Raw genomic sequence first — 20,972 nt, 5'->3', positions numbered from 1 at the left:
ACTTATTTCATACCTGTATGGAGGACTAATGCAGCTAGAACTTCCTCTGGTGCTCGACTGGGTGAATTTCATACCATAAGGAATTAAAACTCATGAAAGAAGTGATATCTTTTATTAGACCAACTACATATTTGCGAAGAAAAGTCATTGGCCAAGCAAGGACCTTCAGGAAAGAAGAGTGTTTAGCCTCCAGTATCAATGTAAATCCAGCAGCCAGTTACAATTACCTGCCAACACAAAGGCTCTTTTGACAGACTGGATCAGCTTTTACTATTATTTCTCCTCTTACTGTACACCTTCCCTGCCACAAATTTTATCTGCAGTGCTGAAGTCTTCCAAGAGAGGGCACATTGCTACTGAAAGAGTACAACCGGTGAAACAAGCTCTGCTGCTCTTTCCTGCTGTCGGTTGAATACCTGAAGTCATCACAATTCATTTTTGGGGGCTGGATGCTGCCATTTGCTCCAGGAACCATCATTACAATTTACAGCTCTTTTCCCAGTCTGAATGGGAAGCTATTTTTCAGGGAATCACGCTGGGGTCATTCCATTACTTCCACCCATCTTGAAAGTAATGCTCATACAAGAAGTTGCATTTGTTCTCTTTGGCAGTTCTTTACAAGCAGCTATCATGGACTCGCACTAACAATCTTCACCACAAACCATTGCAATTTGGTATCAAGAAACATATTTGCGGTGGAGCGGAAATTTAATCCATGACATTTATTTTCAAAGGTTCCCTTGGATGAAAACAAGCATGCACGTGCCCCAGATTCATTTCCTCATTGATCAGCCATGAGCTCACATGTATCTATAAACTACTGCTTTCTCACTTGGACCACTTTTAAAGCTGAAGAAACTAATGCAGAGAATGTGTCATCAGCAGTCATATCACCTTCCACTCAGATCTTTGGTTCCCCGTCTATTGTATTAGCTTGCGCTGTAAAATAATTAAGACTTGATGGTTGTCATCATCATTGACAACTTGATATGGCATCACTGTCCTGTTTAGAAAAGAAAACAGCCTCAGGAAACATCTGCAAAAGAACAGAGGGGTACATAGAGCCAAGGAGGGTTGACTAGGAGGCAAGGAGAACTATGGTAGGTGCCACCAAATGCCAACATTACTTATATTCTTTTGCTTGCCATCTGAGCAGGGTGAAATCGTTTATCTATTGTTGTTGCTTTTTTATATGGGTTTTTTTGCAGGCAGCAATTGCAAATAGCAAGACAGTCTGCTATCTACCGTGCTTTTCTGGAACCAGACACTGGGTGCTGGGTTCGGAGTTCGGATAGGGATTGCCGGCGTGCATTTGTCACTTCTGTTCAAAGACTGGTGCATATAATATAGCAAAAAAGAAGTAGCACGAAGAAAATATCCACTCTTCATGTCACTGATGATCTCTTCTCCAACAGAAAGCAACCTGCCAAGCCCCAAAACTGCAGGGCAGGGATGATGTAATCAGCTCTTACAAGGATACAGGTTTCAGCCGTGTTGGTCTACAGGCAGAAAATATGCAGAACACTTGGCAGAGGTGATATTTTTTTATTGGACCAATTAAATAGTTGCAAAAAAAAATATATCTTTTTTTGCAAACTTTCAGGCTCACTCACCCTTCCTCAGGCAAAGGAGAATGCATCAATTGTAACATCTCTCCCAGGTAGAAATGAAATTTCATATTGCACAGGAGAATAAATAGGTTCCCCAGTACAATGTGAAGTTTCATTTCTAGCCAGGAGAAATGCTACAATCTATGCAGTCTCCTTTGCCTGAGGAAGGGAGAGTGAGCCTGAAAGCTGGCAAATAAAGAAAATTTCTTGCTACTGTTGAGTTGGTCTAATAAAAGATATCACGTCAGCTCTTACAAAGCACTTCTCACCTGCAGAGCTCAAAGAGGTTTAGAAAAGACCCTCACCCTCACTTTACAAAGGAGGAATCTGAAGCATTCAGAGGCAAAGAGATGTTCCCAAAAACACAGAGCAGATCAGCAGCAGAGCTGATAACACAGCCAAAAGTCTCTAAGAAAATCACAACATGTAAAGATGAGGGAGGACCCCACAAAGGTTTGCTAGAGTTAATTAAACTCAGGCTTGAAAGGGAATAATTAAGGAGATAGGTGACAATTAATGTATTGAAAAATAATCTTGTGCTGTGTTCAGGCTTCAGTCTCCTTCTAGAAAGAGCCTGGTTCATTGACATGATAAATGCCAGGTGCAGGACTTACTTGGCCCATGTACACGGACCTGCACAGATGCCTGCGACCAACCTCTCTACTGCTCTAACACTATTTTTGCATGACATTTTCCTTAAAGGGCTGGGGGAGGTGAGAACAAAGAACCAGCCCCTGTTTTATCAAGTTGCTATGCAAACAGCTCTCAAGGCTTTGAAGGCCACACCTAAAGGAGGGAGGTAAGGGCTGGATTAGAGCATATATTTGCAAAGGCTGTTATGTGGCTGGAGACAGTGTCCTGCAGTACTAGGTGATGTTCGAGATTCCCACAGTGCTGGGCAGATGGCCACTGGCATACACTGGGATGTTGCACCTTTGCGGGAGAAACAGATAAAGGGAAACACTTTCAATAAGCTCCAGAATGAATTAGGTATTTAAGTCCCAATGTGAATCACTGGGGGTCATGTCCCTAAGTCATTTGTATACCCCAAACCTTGCATTTTACTTGAGAGTTCAGAAGCAGCAGCAAAGTTGCAGAGGTGCCTACAATGGCTCAAAAGTAGCTGGGCACTATACACCCATTTTACAGATGAGGAAACTGAGGCATGAAGAGGCACAGGCCAGGCTTTTCCAAGCAACGTAAGGACTCACTCAAGTCCATTGAAAATTGGGACCCCTGTGACATCTTCAGTGGCTTGCTGGAAACAGAGCCCACTAGGGAAACTTTCAGAGGCATAAAAGGCAGTTTAGGTGCCAGCTCCTTCTGACTTGTTCAGGGAGCTGTGTGCCTCAGTGCCCTGTCTCTAGATCCACCTCAGCTGTTCTGCCCATTAAATGTGCTGGCCTCCTGGCAATGCAGACATGCAGTTGTGCTGCCCTTAAACTCATATGCCTCTGGGGCAGGGGTGGGCAAAATGTGGCCCGCGGGATGGATGCGGCCCACGAAGCCATTCTATCTGGCCTGCGGGGCCCCTAAAAAATTTAGAAAATTAATATTTATCTGCCCCTGGCTGCCTGTCATGCGGCCCTCGATGGCTTGCCAAAACTCAGTAAGCAGCCCTTTACCCAAAATAATTGCCCACCCCTGCTCTGGGGTGAGGAAACAAGAAGATGCTTTGCAAGGGTCCTAGACAGAGGTGGGGAATTGCTCATTCCAATGAAACCACCCAGGAGATTGCAGCTGGGAGAGTGTAATCACCCCCTTGCAATGCAGACAGGATGCCAATGCCCCTGTGTTGCAGGAAGTGAGAAGAGTATGCCATTAAGAGTGAAGAAATGATGGAAAACTTCAGTGCCAAAAAACATCCTGTCTGATGGAGAGAAACTGCCTGTTGTCTCCTGTAAGGAACTTATCTTTGGCTCTGCCACCAGCAATGTCCAGGCCAGGCCCTGCTGGCTCTGGGCAGGGGATAAATGACTCTCCCAATGTCCGGCAACATCCATGTTTGCAACTCAATTCTCACACTAGCTGTATCTTATCACCGCCTGCTATCCTCCAGATAACATTTCCATAACATGCGCTGGAGGAGTGTATGCCAGCCCCAGGGAGAGCCAGAGCCAACGGGCAGCCCAGGCCACGTCAGAGCCAATCTCAGTGTTTGACCCTATCAGAAGCTTAAACAGATGGTGCCTTTAAAAAAAAAAAAAGTCTGAGGGACAACGTATGGATTCATTGTGAACCCACTCCTTTCCCTCCCACTCAGAGCAAGCTACAACGATCTGGAAGGCCAGGATGTATGTAGTCCTGCCTCTGGCAGCAAGTTGCTGCCTGCCTGCTTTAGGTGTTTGTAGAGTGTATTTGGACAAAGTAGAAATAGTAATGACCAGAGAAGAGCTACCAGAATGGCAGTGCAGGACCCCTCTGCAGCTGCTAGGGACCTGCAGGAGACCTGAAACAAGAGCTTAAGAGTTAATGCAAGGAGCATCCTGAGAACACGGTGCTAAAGGCTGGTTTCCAGCACACAAATCATGCGACTCTCTCTTCGGGAGCACAGGAGGGAGGTTTACACTTTTCCATCCTGAGGAGACCCCCTTTGAGCAGGGGTTGGACTAGATGCAACTTCCTGAAGTCCCTTTCAACCCTCATTTTCTACAATTCTATGATAATGGCCCATACGCATGGCACAATGTCAGCAAGACAGGGCTAGCTTGTAGATGGGTGAGCTAGGGAGCAGTTGCTACACTCCCATCCTCCTGCAGGGAAGTCCCAAATCATCACGGGGATTTCCACTAGAAACATTCCCCCTGCTCCTTGTATCATTCACTCCCTACCCACAGCTTCCACCCTCTCAACCACGAGGCAGAGGATGACCCAAGACCCCAGAGGGAAGGGCTAGCTCTCTAAACGCGTTCCCCACAAGGGACCATGGCTCAGAGGACAGGTTTCCTCGGACTTTGGCGACTGTGGGGCCAGCTGTCCTCATGGGGACACGTGGACGTGGTACTGTCTATGGAAAGACAAAATCTGGCCAAATAATTGGAATCAAAAGAACTGTGGCTTAAACAGTGAAACCCACCTGCGTACTGTGACCCAGTTTTCAGGAGTCTTGGTTACTTTTAGCTCCCACCAATTTCAGCACCTCTAAAATTCTTGCCTAAAACACAGACTTTGAAACAGAGATGGAAGGAAGGAGCAGAATACAACACAGGCCTAAGATGCCGGTTTCAGATATGACACAAATTTCACAATTCATTAGGTTGCTTCAACCCCGCTCCTAAGCCACACAAGACTGGCACCGACCCCAAGGACTGCAGGATCAGGCTGCACAAGCTCAGCAGGCTACTCCCCCATTAGGAAAGCATGTCAGGTTGTGAGAAGTACAGCAGACAAGGCCAGAATTACACGGCATGGGAGATTTGGCTGTGTGTGTCAGGAAACCTAGAAAAATGCTGCTCTTGGGAACAGCACATCCCCAAGGGTTTCCCAATAGCTGCACTTCTCAGTGAGTGATTAGTTTAAAGAAAAGTTAAAGGTAAAGAAGAAAAATAGAAACCTATCACACCACCTTTGCTGGGGGGAGGGGGAGTATGTGTACAAACCAAGTATATGGCATTACACAGGGACATGTGCTGGCTTCCTGCAGAGAGCAATGCAGGTGACCACAATAAAATGCAACCTTATTATACATCTGCAAGGAAGGAGGGGGATGATTTGGCTAATTACCCAGGTGGGGTTTTATTGTAATGGAGCTAAGAAGGCAGGATTTGACACCAGGGGTCTGAATGTGTCACTTGCTGAGGATAATTTAAAATGTTTTTTTTTCCCCCAACACATCCTGGGTACCTGGGTTGTTCTGATACAGCCCTGGAAATGCACATGCCCTCTGCTTGTGTTGCTGCGCAAGGGCTGAGGGACAGACATGTCCTAGCAGGGACGTGTCCAGCCGGGCTGAGCTGGTGGTTGCAGGGCTGGTACTGTCTGCCACCCACCACTCTTGCTGCTCAGGCAGGCAGTGAGGTCTATTGATTTAAGGCATGGGTCTGGGCTAAGGAGGCTTGGCTCTACTCCCTGGACCACCACAAGCTGGCCTTGTCACTCCCTCTTTGTGCCTCCATTCTCTCTCCAAAACTTTGTTTTCTTGCCTGCTTAGATCATCAGGTCTTCAGGGCAGAGACTGTAATTCAGTAGTTAAGGCAAAGAAGCTCGGCTTGGGTAGGACCTCAAGGGCTTTTTGTCTGGTCCTGGATTCATTCTCTCAGAGGTCTGTTATCTTCCAGTTCACCTGTCACACAGCTCCTGTCCCCGTAGCCCTTAAAGCTCATGGTCAGCTTCATTCAGAATCTGCATCATTCAGGCTTTCAGAAACCAGAGAGGAAAATCCTAAAAAGAACAAAAATGACTGAACTGACATTTTAGAGACAAATCAGCTAATAGAGGCAACATCTCTTCAGTTAGGATGGCTGCTACTGTGGTTGTAGCTGGACCTGGATCACATGCACGCTAGAGCAAAAAATACAATGTGGTGTCTTCTTCCACCTCCTCCAGGAGGAGCTAACTGCAAAGTTCCCACTGGGCTTTGGACATTAAATCTTGCTTGTGGGCCCATCTCTCTCTACAAAGGCCTTGTCCGCCTTCCCTGCATCTCCCCATCCTGTTCCCTTCACCCAACTTTTTATGCTATGAGTATATAAAATGCATATTTAAAGAAGAAAGTCACACTCTTGATAGGCTAATCCCCCTGTTACACTCTAGAGGACAGTGATTTTCCCTTGTCTTTACATAAACTGAGTTAAATTCTGCTGTCAGACACATGAAAGCCCAAACACTCAACATGCAGATGTGGTACAAGATATTTGTTTGCAGTTCCAGCTGTGGCCTGGCATCTCTGAACCCAAATCCTGCCCTAAAGACCAGTGTTTTCTTGGTAGGAACATATCAACAGGGGAAAAAAAAAACATGTGGGAAAGTTGCATGTTGAATCCTTTCATATTTGTACAGGGTTTGCAGAGGACTTTGAATTCAGCCTTTATATTAGGGGCAGAACACATAAAACTGCAATAGAATCAGAAAGGACCCAGACCTACCTTCCTGCAAGGGTGACTTCGCACATGGAAGTGAATAGGGCTTCACGGGAGTAATGTATTTAGTTACTATTGCATCACCTAGAGAAAAGCCCCGATTGAGTGGATCAAGAAAGCAAAAATCAGAAACACTCAATTAATATTTGATGAATAAAAGTTAACAGAACTGCCCTGAAACTCAGACCTTATATCAAACAGAAGTGTTCTCTGGATCTGTTGTTTCTGATGGCATCTGAAACCCATTTGAAACAGGCGTGGTTTCATCAAAGAGGCCTTTTCTAAGAGGCCCACTGCCTGAAATAGAACTGCGATCTTATGCCCATTATCAGCCCATAAACATCCAAACAACATGAGATACTAAACGTTTTGCTGCATCTAATCTGATTTTTTTTCCCCTGCTGTTCGCTAGCACAAGCCATCCCAGCTTTTTCAAGTGAAAACAGGTTTGGACATGCCTCTGAGCAGGTGGCTGGAGGAGGTGACCTGCCCAGGGTCCTCTGAGCTATATTCCCATGATCCTATGAAACACAGTGGAAGTAATAGGTTTTGCTATGGGATTTTGGTTATGTCCAAAGCCAAAACTCAAAGCACATTTCTGAGTGATGCCCAAGTGGGGAGATCCAAATCCATAAGAAAGATCCTGCAAGAACTTGCGATGTCCAACTGGACATGGTCATGGAAGGCTTAGTATACTGCTTCCCAGACTTAATACATCACTATGAGCCCTTGAAATGCCTAGCAGTCCCCGGTGCACCTTCAACCTCTGTGTTTTCACAGAAAGTGGGGAAGGGCGAGCTGGCATGCAGATGCTTTAGCAGACCACAGTGTAGGAAGCCCTGGGTTAGTTCATGTCACCAGTGCATGGGGTGATGGTTAGACTCAATGATTGGAGCATGAAACAGGTTCAAAATACCTGTGTCTGGTCCAGCTCCACCACCGACGCACCATGCGGCCTCAGGCACTCACCCCCGCCCCCCGCCTCAACTCCTTCACTTGCAAAATGGAGAGAGCTCTCTCTATCTGCTTGGCAACTGCTGGCTGAAGAACTCTTGTCAGTGCCAAGCATTATTTACCCTAAGCATCACAAAAAGCCTGTCTTTGATCAGCTACTGAGCAAATGGATTGGGCTCTGTTGCCTTTTGCAAAGGAAAAGGGATAGGCAGAGAAGTCTACAAAAATGTGACTATTCCACTTCTGCCTATTTATGTCTTTCTAGTCTCAGGTCAGTCCTGAGGTTGCCTGTGAGCACATACCAGGCTGCTATAAATACTGAATAATTCATAGGAAGTGGTAAACTGCAAGGACAACACCTTGCTTTGTTTGTCAGCATCAGCTTCTTGGCTTTATGCTACGATCAAATGAGGTGAGAGGCGCTGCTTAAGAATCTTATGGTTTTAACAGGGGGAGGAGGGGGAAATGGGGAGGAAAGGGTTATTAACACCCAGGGCCAAGAAATACTTGACCCTACAAGTAGCAATGACATCCCACAGAAGAGCTCCATACCCCAATATCTATTTTTCTGTCATGTGGTTAGGAGGATCAAGCATGAATTGAAGCGACTGAGACACCAGAAAGCTTGTGGTTGTAGAAGCTCTCTCAGATAATGCACACTAACACGCCTGCACAGAAAACTGCACTGAAAGCAATACTGATCATGGGCATCTACAATGCAGAGCATAAGCCAAGCTATTTTACCCCAGCTTAAAATAATTGAGCTTCTCTAAACACATTAGAAACACTCTGTTCTTAACACAGGTCCTCTGGCAGCTCTTACCAACAGAGGAGATGCCTTTGCAGGATGTTAATGATTACAGTGGTGACTCAGGCCAAGCTTTCTCATCGCTGCAGGAATACACTAGCTTTGGGAAAGATCTGTGCTCATTAAGAAGGATTTTGCACTCATCCCCTTCTCGCCAACCTACAATTTTAATCCTCTGACTGCAAGTGGCTGTTTGCAACTTTGCTCGACTGGCTCCAAATTTCCCTTTCACGTGATGTAGAGAAATAATGTCTAATGCTTACTAGAAAAATTAGGAGCCAGGACGTAGGAATGCCCCACTCTTAGCTCTTGAAGAAAGGCAAGAGCTGACCTACACACTCGCACATCTATGAGAGAGAGAAGGGCAGGTGCAGTCCAAACCAGCCCAAAGATATGGGATTTGTCATCAACTCAGCATTTCCCCAGGCTTTACAAGAAAAGAAAAAGGAAACTGGCAGCTCAGTCTGACCCACTGCAAATCTTGGATACATTTAATCTGGGGGCCACAACATGCTCTGTGAACACACACAGCCCTGCTGTCACTTTTATACCTTACTCCATCCATGGCACAGTTATTTTTAAAGCCCTTCACCCTATTGACCATAAGCACATTTAGGAAGCTAGGCTTGGACCTCATTCTTCCCCAGTTTTACCCTTGACACCAGTGAGGTTACTCCAGCCTGACAAACAGAAGACACTTGGGCTCCTGCTGGTCTTGTACCTGTGGTCTTTACACCTCTGGAGCCAGCCATGCTTTGTAGTGCCAGCTCTTACCCCAAGGTACTCCCTGTCCTCCTCAATATTAAAAAAGCGCATCTCAGATAGTGGTTAGGACAGAGCAAACAAGCAAGTGGTTAAGACAGCAGCAAGCAAGCTGGGAGATGTGAAATGCCCTTATTGAAGCCTGCTGCCACCCTTATGGGAACACAAAATCATCCACCGTGAGATGGATCATCCCTTCACTCTAAATGAATCCCTGCAAACTAAGAAGCCCTTGGAAGTCTGTCCCCAGCAGCTCTTTCCAAAATGCCTGTTGAACTCTTGGGGAGATATCCTGCCCAGAAAGAGCAAGATAGCAGGGAGAAAAAGGCAGGGATTTTGTTGTTTGAGACAGAAGAGGAGAAAGAGTGCCGGTGTCATAGCAAGGTATCAAAAGGGAGACGGCAAGTGTGCCGGGAACTGAGGAGAAGGAGGGGATTGCTGGTGTTTAACACAATTCAAAGCTGCCCATTGTTAGGGAAGTTTATTCTCCCCAGGATCATCACAGAGGCTCCTGGTGACAACTGCTCCCTGGCTTTTGAAGTGCAGCATTAGGCGTTTCCTTTGCTTTGCTGCCTTGTCCCCTATTGGATCAGAAGCCTCTTTGCCACACAGGGTCATTGGGTGGCAAATGAATAGGGGGATTTGACTATTTAGAACATCACCTCCTATATATATCAGAGATTTGGGGGCTTGCAACTTTTCTCCTTTGATGTGGGGACAAGGAAAGCTGCCTCGCTCTTTAGATCAGCCAGTGGACTAGGGCTTCAGCCTCTGTGCCTGCCATGAAGAGGAGCACCTTCATCTTCACCACCGTTGGGCTATGCTGTGCCATCTTTGACACATCAGCCTGGTAGGACTGCAGCTCAGCTTGCACAGGGCCTCTGTGCTACCCTTTAGCCTGTGTGAGACAATATGGTTTATCCTCTTTTTTTATTTTTGTTCCAGGTCTGTGAACAACTTTCTCATGACAGGACCCAAGGTAAATTTATCCATCAATTTAAACGTATTGCTTGCGTCCTATTTGCAGACAAAGATCACCTTACTTAGGAGCCACATTTACTGGTCTGCCTATGGGCATCAGGTCCCTTGGGTGAAGGAGGGGAAATAGGGGAAAGGAGGGGAAACTCATTTACTTTTGCTTGCCAGTGTTTTGATTTTAAAAGGCACATGAGTTTCAGACTGTTATTTTTCTCTGCAAGGCCTATCTGACGTATTCCACCAGTGTCTCAGTGGGGGCGCACAGTGGGATTGAAGAGTGCAAGCACCAGTTTAACTGGGAGCGTTGGAACTGTCCAGAAAGCGCCCTTCAGCTCTCAACTCACAACAGACTCAGGAGCGGTAAGCATGCACTTATAGACGCACCAAGTACAGCCCTTTCTCCTCCGCAAACATGAGCAGCCTCTTGATATGCGTATACTGTGTGATAGAGCATATAAGTGTATATCGAATGATAGCAAATTCTGGAGGGAAGGGGGAGTGACTGCGGACATAGCCTGGCCCTTCAGTTTTTGTCTACATAAGGAAAGTTCAACCAGTTTTGCTCAAATCAGAATTTAAACCAGATTTCAACCAATGTAAGCCCCACTGGTGGCACTCTGATATTACCGAGCAGTTTATACAGATTGGGAAGAGGGTTAAATTGAAATGAAAGCTCAAAAAATGTGGGTCCCCATGTGTAGGGTTTAAAATCCTCTTGCTGAGAAGCAGGGAGTGGGTGGGGAAGATTACTTTGCTATACTAGTCTTCTCTTCCAATTTTATTCTAAGTTAATTTGTCTTTTACTGTAAGCTTCTTTGATCCTATCTGGGGGGAGGGGAGCACATAAATCTAATAAATAAAGAGCTTAATGAAGTTAAACCAGTGCCATTTTCCCTCTGTAGCCATGGCTAATGCATGAACTTGCCACAGACAGAAAGTTGTGGTGTAACCTGCCTGAGCAATAAACAGGATTGAGTCTATTAAATCAATTCCCATTGTTAGCCTGTAACGCTATCCCATGCACATAGGCACTTTGGCAATGTCCTGTCAGCTACTGAGTCAAAAAAACAACAGAACAGAAAATTTGCAGGCACTTTGCAGTGGGTTAGAAAAGTTTTCACTCCTGCACTGTGCCCTACCTTGGTCCTGATCACTTTTATGCACAGATTTTTGCCCTCTCTCTACCCCTGCTGGAAACAGCTTACATTTCCAACATGGATAGAATTGGGACAGAGGCTTCGTGCTCTGGAGGGTGACAAGTTCTTTATTCTTACCTTTGCAGCAACGAGAGAGACCTCTTTTGTCCACGCCATCAGCTCAGCTGGAGTAATGTACACTCTCACCAGGAACTGCAGCATGGGTGACTTTGATAACTGCGGCTGTGATGACTCCAGGAATGGGCGCGTAGGTAAGCTGAGATTATACTGGTCTAATGGGGGAAGCAGCTAAGATTTTCCCAGCCTCCACATGATGGATCTGGTTTTCAAATGCACTAGATTAACTTCCCAGTCATAACTGTCACTAATGGCTGGATTTGGCTGTTTCTGCTTTTAACATCCATCAGACTCAGCATTAAAAATGATCAGTCTCCCCTAATTTTTCTCATCCAGGTCCCTTATTATAGCATGTTTTTATCACTCCGGGCTTCCAGTTTGTCTGGTAGTCCACTATCCCCTTGAGTGGCTTCAAAGTGACTACTTGTGAACTGTGCGTCTTTTCCCAGGTGGACGAGGATGGGTCTGGGGAGGCTGCAGCGATAATGTGGAATTTGGAGAGAGAATTTCCAAACTGTTTGTGGACGGTTTGGAAACGGGACAAGATGCCAGAGCGCTGATGAATCTACATAACAATGAAGCAGGGAGACTTGTAAGTAAAAGCATGCAAGTCTGTGTTTGAAAACATGTTCGTCTACAGAGCTTTTAGGGTCCCAATCTCCACTGCTTAACAAGGGAGGCTTGTATGAATGTATTTCAGAATCAGGCCCTCCATCAAGGCAGCGATTGCAGTAAGAATTGCTGGTCCTCACAGAAAGCAGCTAGCCAGTGCAGTAACTTGCACTCCCTCTCCACAGCCATGAGACTTGATAGTTTTGCATTCGCACAGTTTCCAGCATATCTTCCCTGCTCTAGCAATGTGCATTTTCAGGTGAGGGAATAACTACTCCTACTTGAGCTCTAATCTCAGTTCTGGCAGTGAGTCTGTTTGGGTTGTAATCTCAGTCTCTGCTTCAGTGTCCCCCTCTGTAAAACGAGCGGAACAACAGCAGTGAATGGCACCCAATAAACATGATGAAGTGGTGCTTTTCATGTCACAGTGCAGGCGTAGTGACAGAAAGTAACGTGGAATTAGCAGGGTCACAGTGGTCCAGCAACCTTAAAAAGGGTGAACTTAGCCCCCAAAGTTTGAGAACCACGACTATAGGGAAGCAAATAAGACCGACTAAAAGCCTGGACTCTGGGCAATGCCTAACTACTTAGTGTCATTACAGGGCCTGTTTAAAGATTATTTTATAAATGGAGTGACTTGTTCACAGCCCATGCAAGATGATGATTTGATATACTCCTGGAAAGTAAATTTATGCACAGAACTGAGATAGCCCAGGCTCACACTGCCCCTCTGTCCTGGCTTAGGGCTAGAGAAGGCAGTTCCTGCCCAGCAAACCCCCAATGCATCTGCCAGTTCCAGCATCAGTTAGTGATGGGAACCCATGTCCATTAGGAACTGGATGGAGATAACCAAGTCATTTCATGCTGGCTGCCAGATGGTAGTGACTGGGGACCATGCGACAGAAGACCCTTATCCCATGAGCAGAAACAGACCCTCTCTGCACAACAGGTTTCTGCTGCTCCTAATTTTCTGCTGCTCTTCTCTTTCAACCAAGGCCGTGAAAGAAATGATGAAGAGGACTTGCAAGTGCCATGGGGTATCGGGCAGCTGCAGCATCCAGACCTGTTGGCTCCAGCTTGCTGAGTTTCGAGAAATCGGGAATTATCTGAAGATCAAATATGACCAGGCCCAGAAGCTGGAGATGGACAAGAGGAGGATAAGAGCCGGGAACAGCGCTGACAGCCGCAGGACCACAGTGGAGACCTTCAGCAACGTGCTGACCACAGAGCTGGTCTTCCTGGAAGATTCTCCCAACTACTGCATGCGCAATGCCAGCCTGGGCCTGCATGGCACAGAGGGGCGGGAATGCCTGCAAGGCGGCAAGAACTTGTCTCAGTGGGAGCGGAGGAGCTGCAGACGGCTCTGCACCGAGTGTGGCCTCAGGATAGAGGAGAGGAAGATCGAGGTGGTCACCAACTGTCACTGCAAGTTTCGATGGTGCTGTGTGGTGAACTGCCTGGACTGCAAGCAAACGGTCACCAAGTACTACTGCTCTGGGAGAAGGGGCATGTCTAACAAAACCAGGCGGCGGAACAGGGGTCACAAGAGATGAGCAGCTCTGAACCAGCAGGCTCGGGACATGGAGATTTCTTTTCAATTTTCTGCACAGGTCACCCCGTTGCCGGATTTGAGACTGGAAAGGAACTTCCCCATGGGGTGTATGGGCAGGACTCCAGGGGCCGGGGGGTGGAGAGGATGTCTACTCCCGCAGCACTGCATTGGGATCCAGTTCCTTGTGATCACTATGGTGCGATAAGCATGAGCAAGGGCAGGTGGGCACAGGTGGGCCTCAGTCCTTCTGGTTTGTATGTTTGCTTGTAACTAATTTAATTTGTCACTTTATTGATGGATCTGCAAAAAGCCATGTTTTTCTTTTTTAATGGGGCCCTAATTCTGATGTTCTTTACACCAGCATAAAGCTAGGTGCAGGTTCAAGGCAATCACACCAGGCAGCCATGTGACTGGGATCCCAACAGCAGTTGCTCCAAGCTGAAATCTGCTCCTAACCACACTTCTGGTTCTCTGCTGGCCTCACTGCCATGGTACAAATGCAAGGGCAGAGCACCTGACCCCAGGGATGTAAATATTGTAAATATTTTTTTAATATAAAACGTATGCACTTTCTGACATGAGAAGGGTTTCACAGTGTTGTGATTCCTATTGGGGCAGCTGCTGCTTTTTCACTTTGAGTGCTTTTGGAGGCTTACAGATGCCATTTACAGATGGCAGGCAAGGTCCCATTTCTTAAACCAAGTTTTAATATAAATTGGTGCAAGGGAAATAGAAGTACTGCCTGTCTTTTTGCTTTTCCTATTTGTTTGGGATGAAAAAAAAAACGCCCTTTAGTGTCTACTGACTGAAAGCAAAACTTCAGCTGATGAGAAGTCAGCTTTCTCTGTGCATAATAAAGGATAGTAACCAAACTTCAGCACGCTACGTTTCCTGTGTCCAGTCTGATGGTGTCCTGAGAGTTTAGGTTTCTGGTACTAGATTTTGCAGCAAACATGTTAATTAAATTGCAGGCTTTCCCCCCTATGGTATATTATGACTGTGTTTATACAAGGGCCTGTCTCTAAAATCTCCCTCTTTTCCCAAGACTCTCTATACCTGATGAAGGGCGACTGCGCCTGAAAGCTTGCTAAGAACTTTTCCCCAACTACTCAGTTGCTCTAATAAAAGAGATCAGATTCACCCAAAGAACCTTGCCTGCCTATGTCCTTAGACCAACACGGCTACAACCAAAAACCCAGCCTCTTTTCCCAGCAAATTCTTAGCACTAATCCAAAGCCCACTGAGGTTTATGGGAGGCTTTTCCATTGAATTCAGTTAGCACCGACTCCAGCCCTAAACCCTCAAATCCCTATCACCCTCCTATCTAACCCTTGGGAGGACTCAGTAGGCGGGCATAGCTGGGCCAAGGTAAATATTAAACCTGGCATGTCTGCTTAATTTGTCGAAAGCCCAACACTTTTCAAACAATGCAAACTCCCCAGGCCTTTGATGTGGTATCAGCACTAGTTGCAAAGTTCTTTATTCCAGGGAACAAGATGAATCCTTTGAACTAGAGGGCAGGAGAGAAAACTTGGGGATGGTTGTGAATGTGTCTGGTGGTTCCCTGCTGCTTCTTGCTGTAAACAGCCCCATGCTACACCTGCTTCGCAGAACAGTAGCAGCCCTGGCTACTACTGCCCCTTCCCATGGACCCACCCCACCCTCCTCATCTGTGACTGCTGCAGTTGTGATGCTGGCAAAAGGAACAGGCCAAACCCAGCCTGCTACCAAGTCATAGCTTTAAGCCACGGAGGAACCAAACCCACTTCTGCCCACAGCTAGCTCAATAAGCCACGTGCATGCTACAAACTCCTGTGGCCACAGCTACATGGATGGGGAAGGGGGTAAAAATATGATGCCAGGTGTGATGAATGGGGAAGGGGGTGAAAATGTGATGCCTGCTGAACACAGCTGTGCCACCCCTAGTGTAGACATGGTTATAGCCACCACGGTTATAGACGCAGTATTGCATCTTTCTTGACGCAGCTTCTCCCTTGCGTGCAGGGAGGGGGTTGGGGTTATTATTACACTACCATGAAGCAGGGCTTTGCTGGTCTGTTGGGATCCATGCTAAGAGAGCTTGGCCAGCCTGGCATACCAGCATTCCTACACCAGTGCAAAGGGCAGCAAAATCAAAGGCAATGCTTATCCCAGAAACCTTGTGATGGCCTCTAGGTTGTAAGGCTCGCACCTGAACGCAGATGTGGACCTGACCTGGCCCCCCCGAGTGCTGGGGCCTCAGGATCTGGGGCAAGGGGCCAGGTTCATTTCCAATCAGAGTCCAAACTGTTCCTCTCCCCTGGCGCAAGGTACTTGACCCTGCACCCACAGGGCTCAGGAAAGGAAGTGGGTCACACACACCCCAGCAGGCTAAAGACCTTTCTAACAGCTACTTGGGAGAGGTTTCCCTCCAGAACTGACACTAAAGGGCCCTGTTTGTCCAGAATGGGATGGGGAGAGGGGTGGTAGCATTATTAGATGGAGCACAAGACACCTATTGACCAGGGCTGGTCTTATCCCAGAGCATCTCAGGGAGTGTAGCTCTCCCTGGGACTGTGAATTCATATGGGAAAGGAGCAGCTAGCTCACTCAGGTGCCCTGTAAAATCCCAGCCTGCAAGCTCTGACACCATTGCATTAAGCTCTCCCTAAAGCACCTCTCCCTCCCTGCACAAGCCTGCACTCATGCTGCATATCTCATCTGGGCCCTGACCTTCCAGTTTGTAGGCAAGTGCTCATCTTTGCACCCATAAGAAGCCCCCTTGACTTCAGCAGGGTTATTTACTGACATAAAGTAAAGCCCCTTGGAAAATTCTACTCGTTTGCCCTGGTTTCAGTACCAGACTTTGCCCCCTCCCACCCCTCTTGTGTCTTCCCACCATCCAAACCAGTACTGCTGCACAAACAGTGAGCTCAGAAAATATTCCAAGCAAAGGCACAAGGGCTGGGGCTAGCTCTGGAGGAATGGTCTTGGATGGGACAAAGCATCCTCGTTCCAACCTCTGCTGCCATCTTGTTGCCTTGCAGAGATCACGCCTATTTCTGTAGCTCACACAGGACATAAGACCTGTAAGGAAAACCTGCTAGTGAGCTGTACCTCAATTCCAGCTAAATATCAGCGTCCTTCCAAATCCAGCCAGCCTGCTCCATCCATCTTGTTGCTTAGCTACAGCATTCATTCACTCCCTGCGAGATTCAATCAGAAACAATAGAAATCCTGGATCATCTCAATCCATCATTGTGCTGTCAGGGACCTGGTCCACCCCAGAGCACTATTACCTTCAATAATATTCACATGTGCAAATGTTCCCTGAGGGGGGACGTTCTCCTGCCAAAGATTGCCTAGGGACACAATCCAAGATGCTTTAATCCTCTAAAGGGTGATTGTAACCTCCTCCCCATCCAAAGCCTTATATTTTTATTCCACAAACCTCTACACGACATCCACTGCTATTCTCTTTTCTGGTGAAGAAGACCAGGCCTGTTATTTTCAGTTCCCAGAGTCTCCTTCAGCCCAGCAGTATCATCGAAATAATATTCTTCTCCTGCCCTCCTCGCTGTATTATATTTGCAGTGAGCTCAAATCGAGATTGGGGACGCAAAGCTCAAGAGCCTGTAAGGTCAATTTATGCTAGTGGAGCAAAGAGAATGTCTTCAACACCTCTCTAAATAAGCAGGTGAGTATTTCCATAGCATGGAGACAACTTATGTATTATATGCATCACTGTAGCACCTCAGTCCCAGGCCGGGCCGCATTGTGCTAGGCAGAGTGCCTCAGCCCCAAATGGTGTACTCTTACTTTATATGTCCAGCTTTGTCCTGTTCAGCACAGGGGGGGCATGCACAAGGGAACGGGTGCCAGGATGTGGGGAGGAGAGCAATGAGGCAATGGAGGTAGAGCACAAGGTACTTGCAGAGCCTCACCCAGGAGAGCAGACTCTGGAGGAGCACATTAGCCAGAAGCAGCCCTGAGGGCAGTACCCTTAAATTGTAATATTCCTTCTCCAGAACCTTTTCCAAATATATCTGATGTGGAAACAATAATCTGTTGTAGCAGCAGCTGCAGGACTGACATTTTTTTTGTTTTTGCTATATCTCCTATCTCTACAGCATGCCCATACAAAAGGACTACTCTGGGCATGTCCTTCCTCAGCATCCAATACAGCAAGTTTGGGCTCATGAAAGCCTACGCGACTCTGATTTAGTTAGTCCACAAGGGCATCTCTGCTCTGCCTTCCACATACACGTGCCTTTTTGTGGCCTACCTCACCGCACCACCTCCCCAACATGCTCTTTGCAGCTTCATGGTGCAGGTTTTCCGTACGCTGCTTGAGGGATAAATAAAGCTTGAAAAATAAATCCCCAGCACAGGTAATGCTGACAAGAGAGACACGCTGGCACCAGGTTTACTACCTACCATCCAAACCATAATTCATAGTTGGGTTGCTGGCATGCAATGACGTCCGCATTGACAAGCCTCCATCACTGGCATTACTGGGGCCAGCTAGATTAAAACTGGCTCTGGACGGTATCCTTTTGCTACAATCCTGCCTTCATTTGGTGTCCACAAGTACCCTCAGTGCTGCCCAGGCCTCAGGCTGACCCTCCACGCAAAAGAAGCAACATATTCCATTGAATTATATAAACTATTACTAAGTTACAGTGAAAAAGCTTTGGGCTCCCTTAAAAATTCTTTTAAAAATAGGCCCCTAAGTGACCAGTTATGCCAGGTCTAACCCAGGAAGCCAACAACAAACCCCACAAGGACTGCCCAGCTCCACCCAACACCTGCTTAATCTCTACTGACTAGTATTGTAGTCATTTCCCACTACCCATGCTACTGAAGTCAATGGGAGAACCAAACAGGGCAGCTACAAGGTAACTTCTTCCACGTCCATACCAACACCAGAGCTGGGCACAAAGAATAAGTGCATGCTGAGAGAGTCACACCAGCATGCAGCCGTTGTAAGCGAGATGAGAATCAGGCCCACTGAATGCAGTGGGAGTTTTGCTAGTGACTGCTATGGGACCAGGGCTGGGCCTGTTGTGGGCACTGGCGCAGTGGACTTGAGCATGCTGGATCTTTGCCAAGGAGGAGGTTGAGAAATGGCAGCTCGAAAACATGCGACTGCTCATTTGCATAACGAAATGAACCAATCTGAATGCAAACAAGCCCAATTCCTCCTCTGTGATCCCAAGCCAGGAAGGACTATGCATGCAGGAGGCAGAGCTGCTCCTCACTGACTTTATGGAAGCCAGCTGCCTGTGCCTTGCTGAAGGTAGGCCATGCTGTGCTTGAAGGAGAGCCTTCAATGCTCCTCTGTGGAGAATTATTCTACCCTGGGTGCTTCCACCCTCTCCTCTCCCTTCATCATAGTAAAGTGTCAGAAACACGCCTTCAGGCCATCCATCTCCAGCATTTCCGCACAGGCCTGGCACTTGGGCAACATGAATATTATGGCTCTCAGTACAGAGCATCTCCATCACTCACTCTGACAAGGGCAAGAATCCCCTCTCTTGGCCTTTTCATATGCAGCATGACTTGCTGGTCAGGCTGCATCTTACTTAGGGAAACCAAGGAGAGCCAGCAATTCCCTGAAGCCTTCTAACAAAAGCCACAGGCCCTCTTCCACTTGCAAATCCCCTCCTTAGCATGACAAAGTTAAAGGAGCCTTAAATCAGCACCTGGTTGGCTTTTGCCAGCTAGCATACAACCCTGGGTGGAGGAGGTTGATAGCCTCTGTGAGCTGTGCTCTGAAGAATTTGGGTGTCTGGGATTTTCAAAGGAGCGTAAGGGAGTTAGGCACCAAAACCCTATTGTAATTCAAGTGAGTTAGGTGTCCAGGTCCCATCAGGAGCCTTTGAAAAATTCCATCTGCTGGTTTTAGCTACAATTTTTAAAGTAAGGGTTGATGGTCTGAGCACCGGCCTTCCAACCCATACCATGGGGCAGCCTGCTCCTTGCACAGGTAGGGAGGGGAAAGCACAAGACAGAACTATCCTCCACGCCCCATCCCTTCCTCTCTCCCAGCAGCACTGAAGTCCAGGATCTGCCAATGGCAAGAAGCTGCCCCATCCAAGGTAAAGACATCACAGAACCACTCTCACCCAGCCGCAAAGAGTGGATCAGAAACTGAGCTCACATTATACAAATGCCAGGCCAAACTAGCCTCTCTTAATTAACTTTGTCCCACCAGGGAAGGGAGCTCCACCGGGCTGCATCTCAATATCCATCCTCTACCGAGGCCTGTGCAATGCACTATTGCTAGTACTATGCAATAAAGCCTTGTTAACACCTTTGTAGCTCGGTCTCATTAAACTCAGGGTAATTTACAGCTTTGGTATTTACAAAACTAATTATTTTTCACAGCCCTCAAGATAAATGTTTCCCAAATATTTTTCAGCAGGGAGACACAGCCTCACTAGAAATAAGTATCTGGTGGCATTTTTGTTTGGGCTCTGTAGGATAGGAGATGCCAGCTGTTAAATAACATATATTCCAGTAGCATCTAGAGACCACGATCAGGGTTGTGTGCAGAGCTGTACAGAGGTGGGCATTGTTTCCATGCAAGACAGAGGCACTACCTAAGAAACTGAGTAATACGAAGAAGGACAGAGGGAGTTAGATGCATGGACATTTGTGATTCCCACTCCCCAAATGAGCACAGCATCATCAGTGAACTCAGTGCTTCACAAAGAAATGGGGGACAAAGGCACTGTGCCAAGGGGCCCAGCAGCCCCTTCATGTAGACATAAGTTTGCTCAGACTCCTACTACACCAGAAGTGGGAACCTCCAAAAAGGCCAGTATTGGATGACTTCACAGCAGAGCACTTCCAAAAAAGACAGGCCTGAACTGCCCCTCTAGGTCCTGGAGCTTCTGCCCTTTGAAGCAGTCCCAGAGCCAAAACCTACTGAAGAGAGGTTGGAAAGCTAAGAGGAAGGATACTGTGCTGCACGCAGTGGAGAACAAAGAATGGGACAAGACTTCATCAATGGCTATTAAGAGGCAACAGGAGCAGAGGGGCAGATGCGGGCAGAGTGGTCTGGCAGCACAAAATAAGGGTCTTGATTCACATCCGGGAGCCAACACAGAAGCTCAGAGAGAGGGGGTTGCAAAAGGGAAGAGAAAAAGAGAAAGAGGCTCTTCAGTGGCATTTTAGATTTCCCTCCCTCCTTTGAAAGTCCTTCCCTCTAACTTCCTTCAGTGCCCCCACATAACTCCACTAAACCATCAGGGTACATCCAGGAGACAACAGATCTCCAAGGGCCATGTGAGCAGAGGGCCTGGGCAGTATATGGCCCTTAATTTCCTCCTTAGATGCTTTCAATCACTCACGGTATGC

At 47.1% G+C, this 20,972-nt stretch overlaps 1 protein-coding gene across 1 annotated transcript; it reads left to right on the top strand.

Annotated features, from left to right (window-relative positions):
* The first annotated feature begins 9,651 nt into the window (after positions 1 to 9,651).
* On the top strand, positions 9,652 to 13,793 carry WNT8A (Wnt family member 8A). Its single transcript, XM_019506212.1, has 6 exons — positions 9,652 to 10,062; positions 10,158 to 10,191; positions 10,412 to 10,550; positions 11,473 to 11,598; positions 11,914 to 12,056; positions 13,072 to 13,793. Exons 1-6 carry the CDS (start codon positions 9,995 to 9,997, stop codon positions 13,627 to 13,629), a joined length of 1,068 nt encoding a protein of 355 aa, XP_019361757.1. The 5' UTR covers positions 9,652 to 9,994; the 3' UTR covers positions 13,630 to 13,793.
* Positions 13,794 to 20,972: the final 7,179 nt, after the last annotated feature.

Source organism: Gavialis gangeticus, unplaced genomic scaffold (assembly GCF_001723915.1).
Source record: "Gavialis gangeticus isolate Ggan-Ray unplaced genomic scaffold, GavGan_comp1, whole genome shotgun sequence".
Lineage (NCBI taxonomy): Eukaryota > Metazoa > Chordata > Crocodylia > Gavialidae > Gavialis > Gavialis gangeticus.
This window is presented reverse-complemented; position numbering and strand designations above follow the sequence as displayed.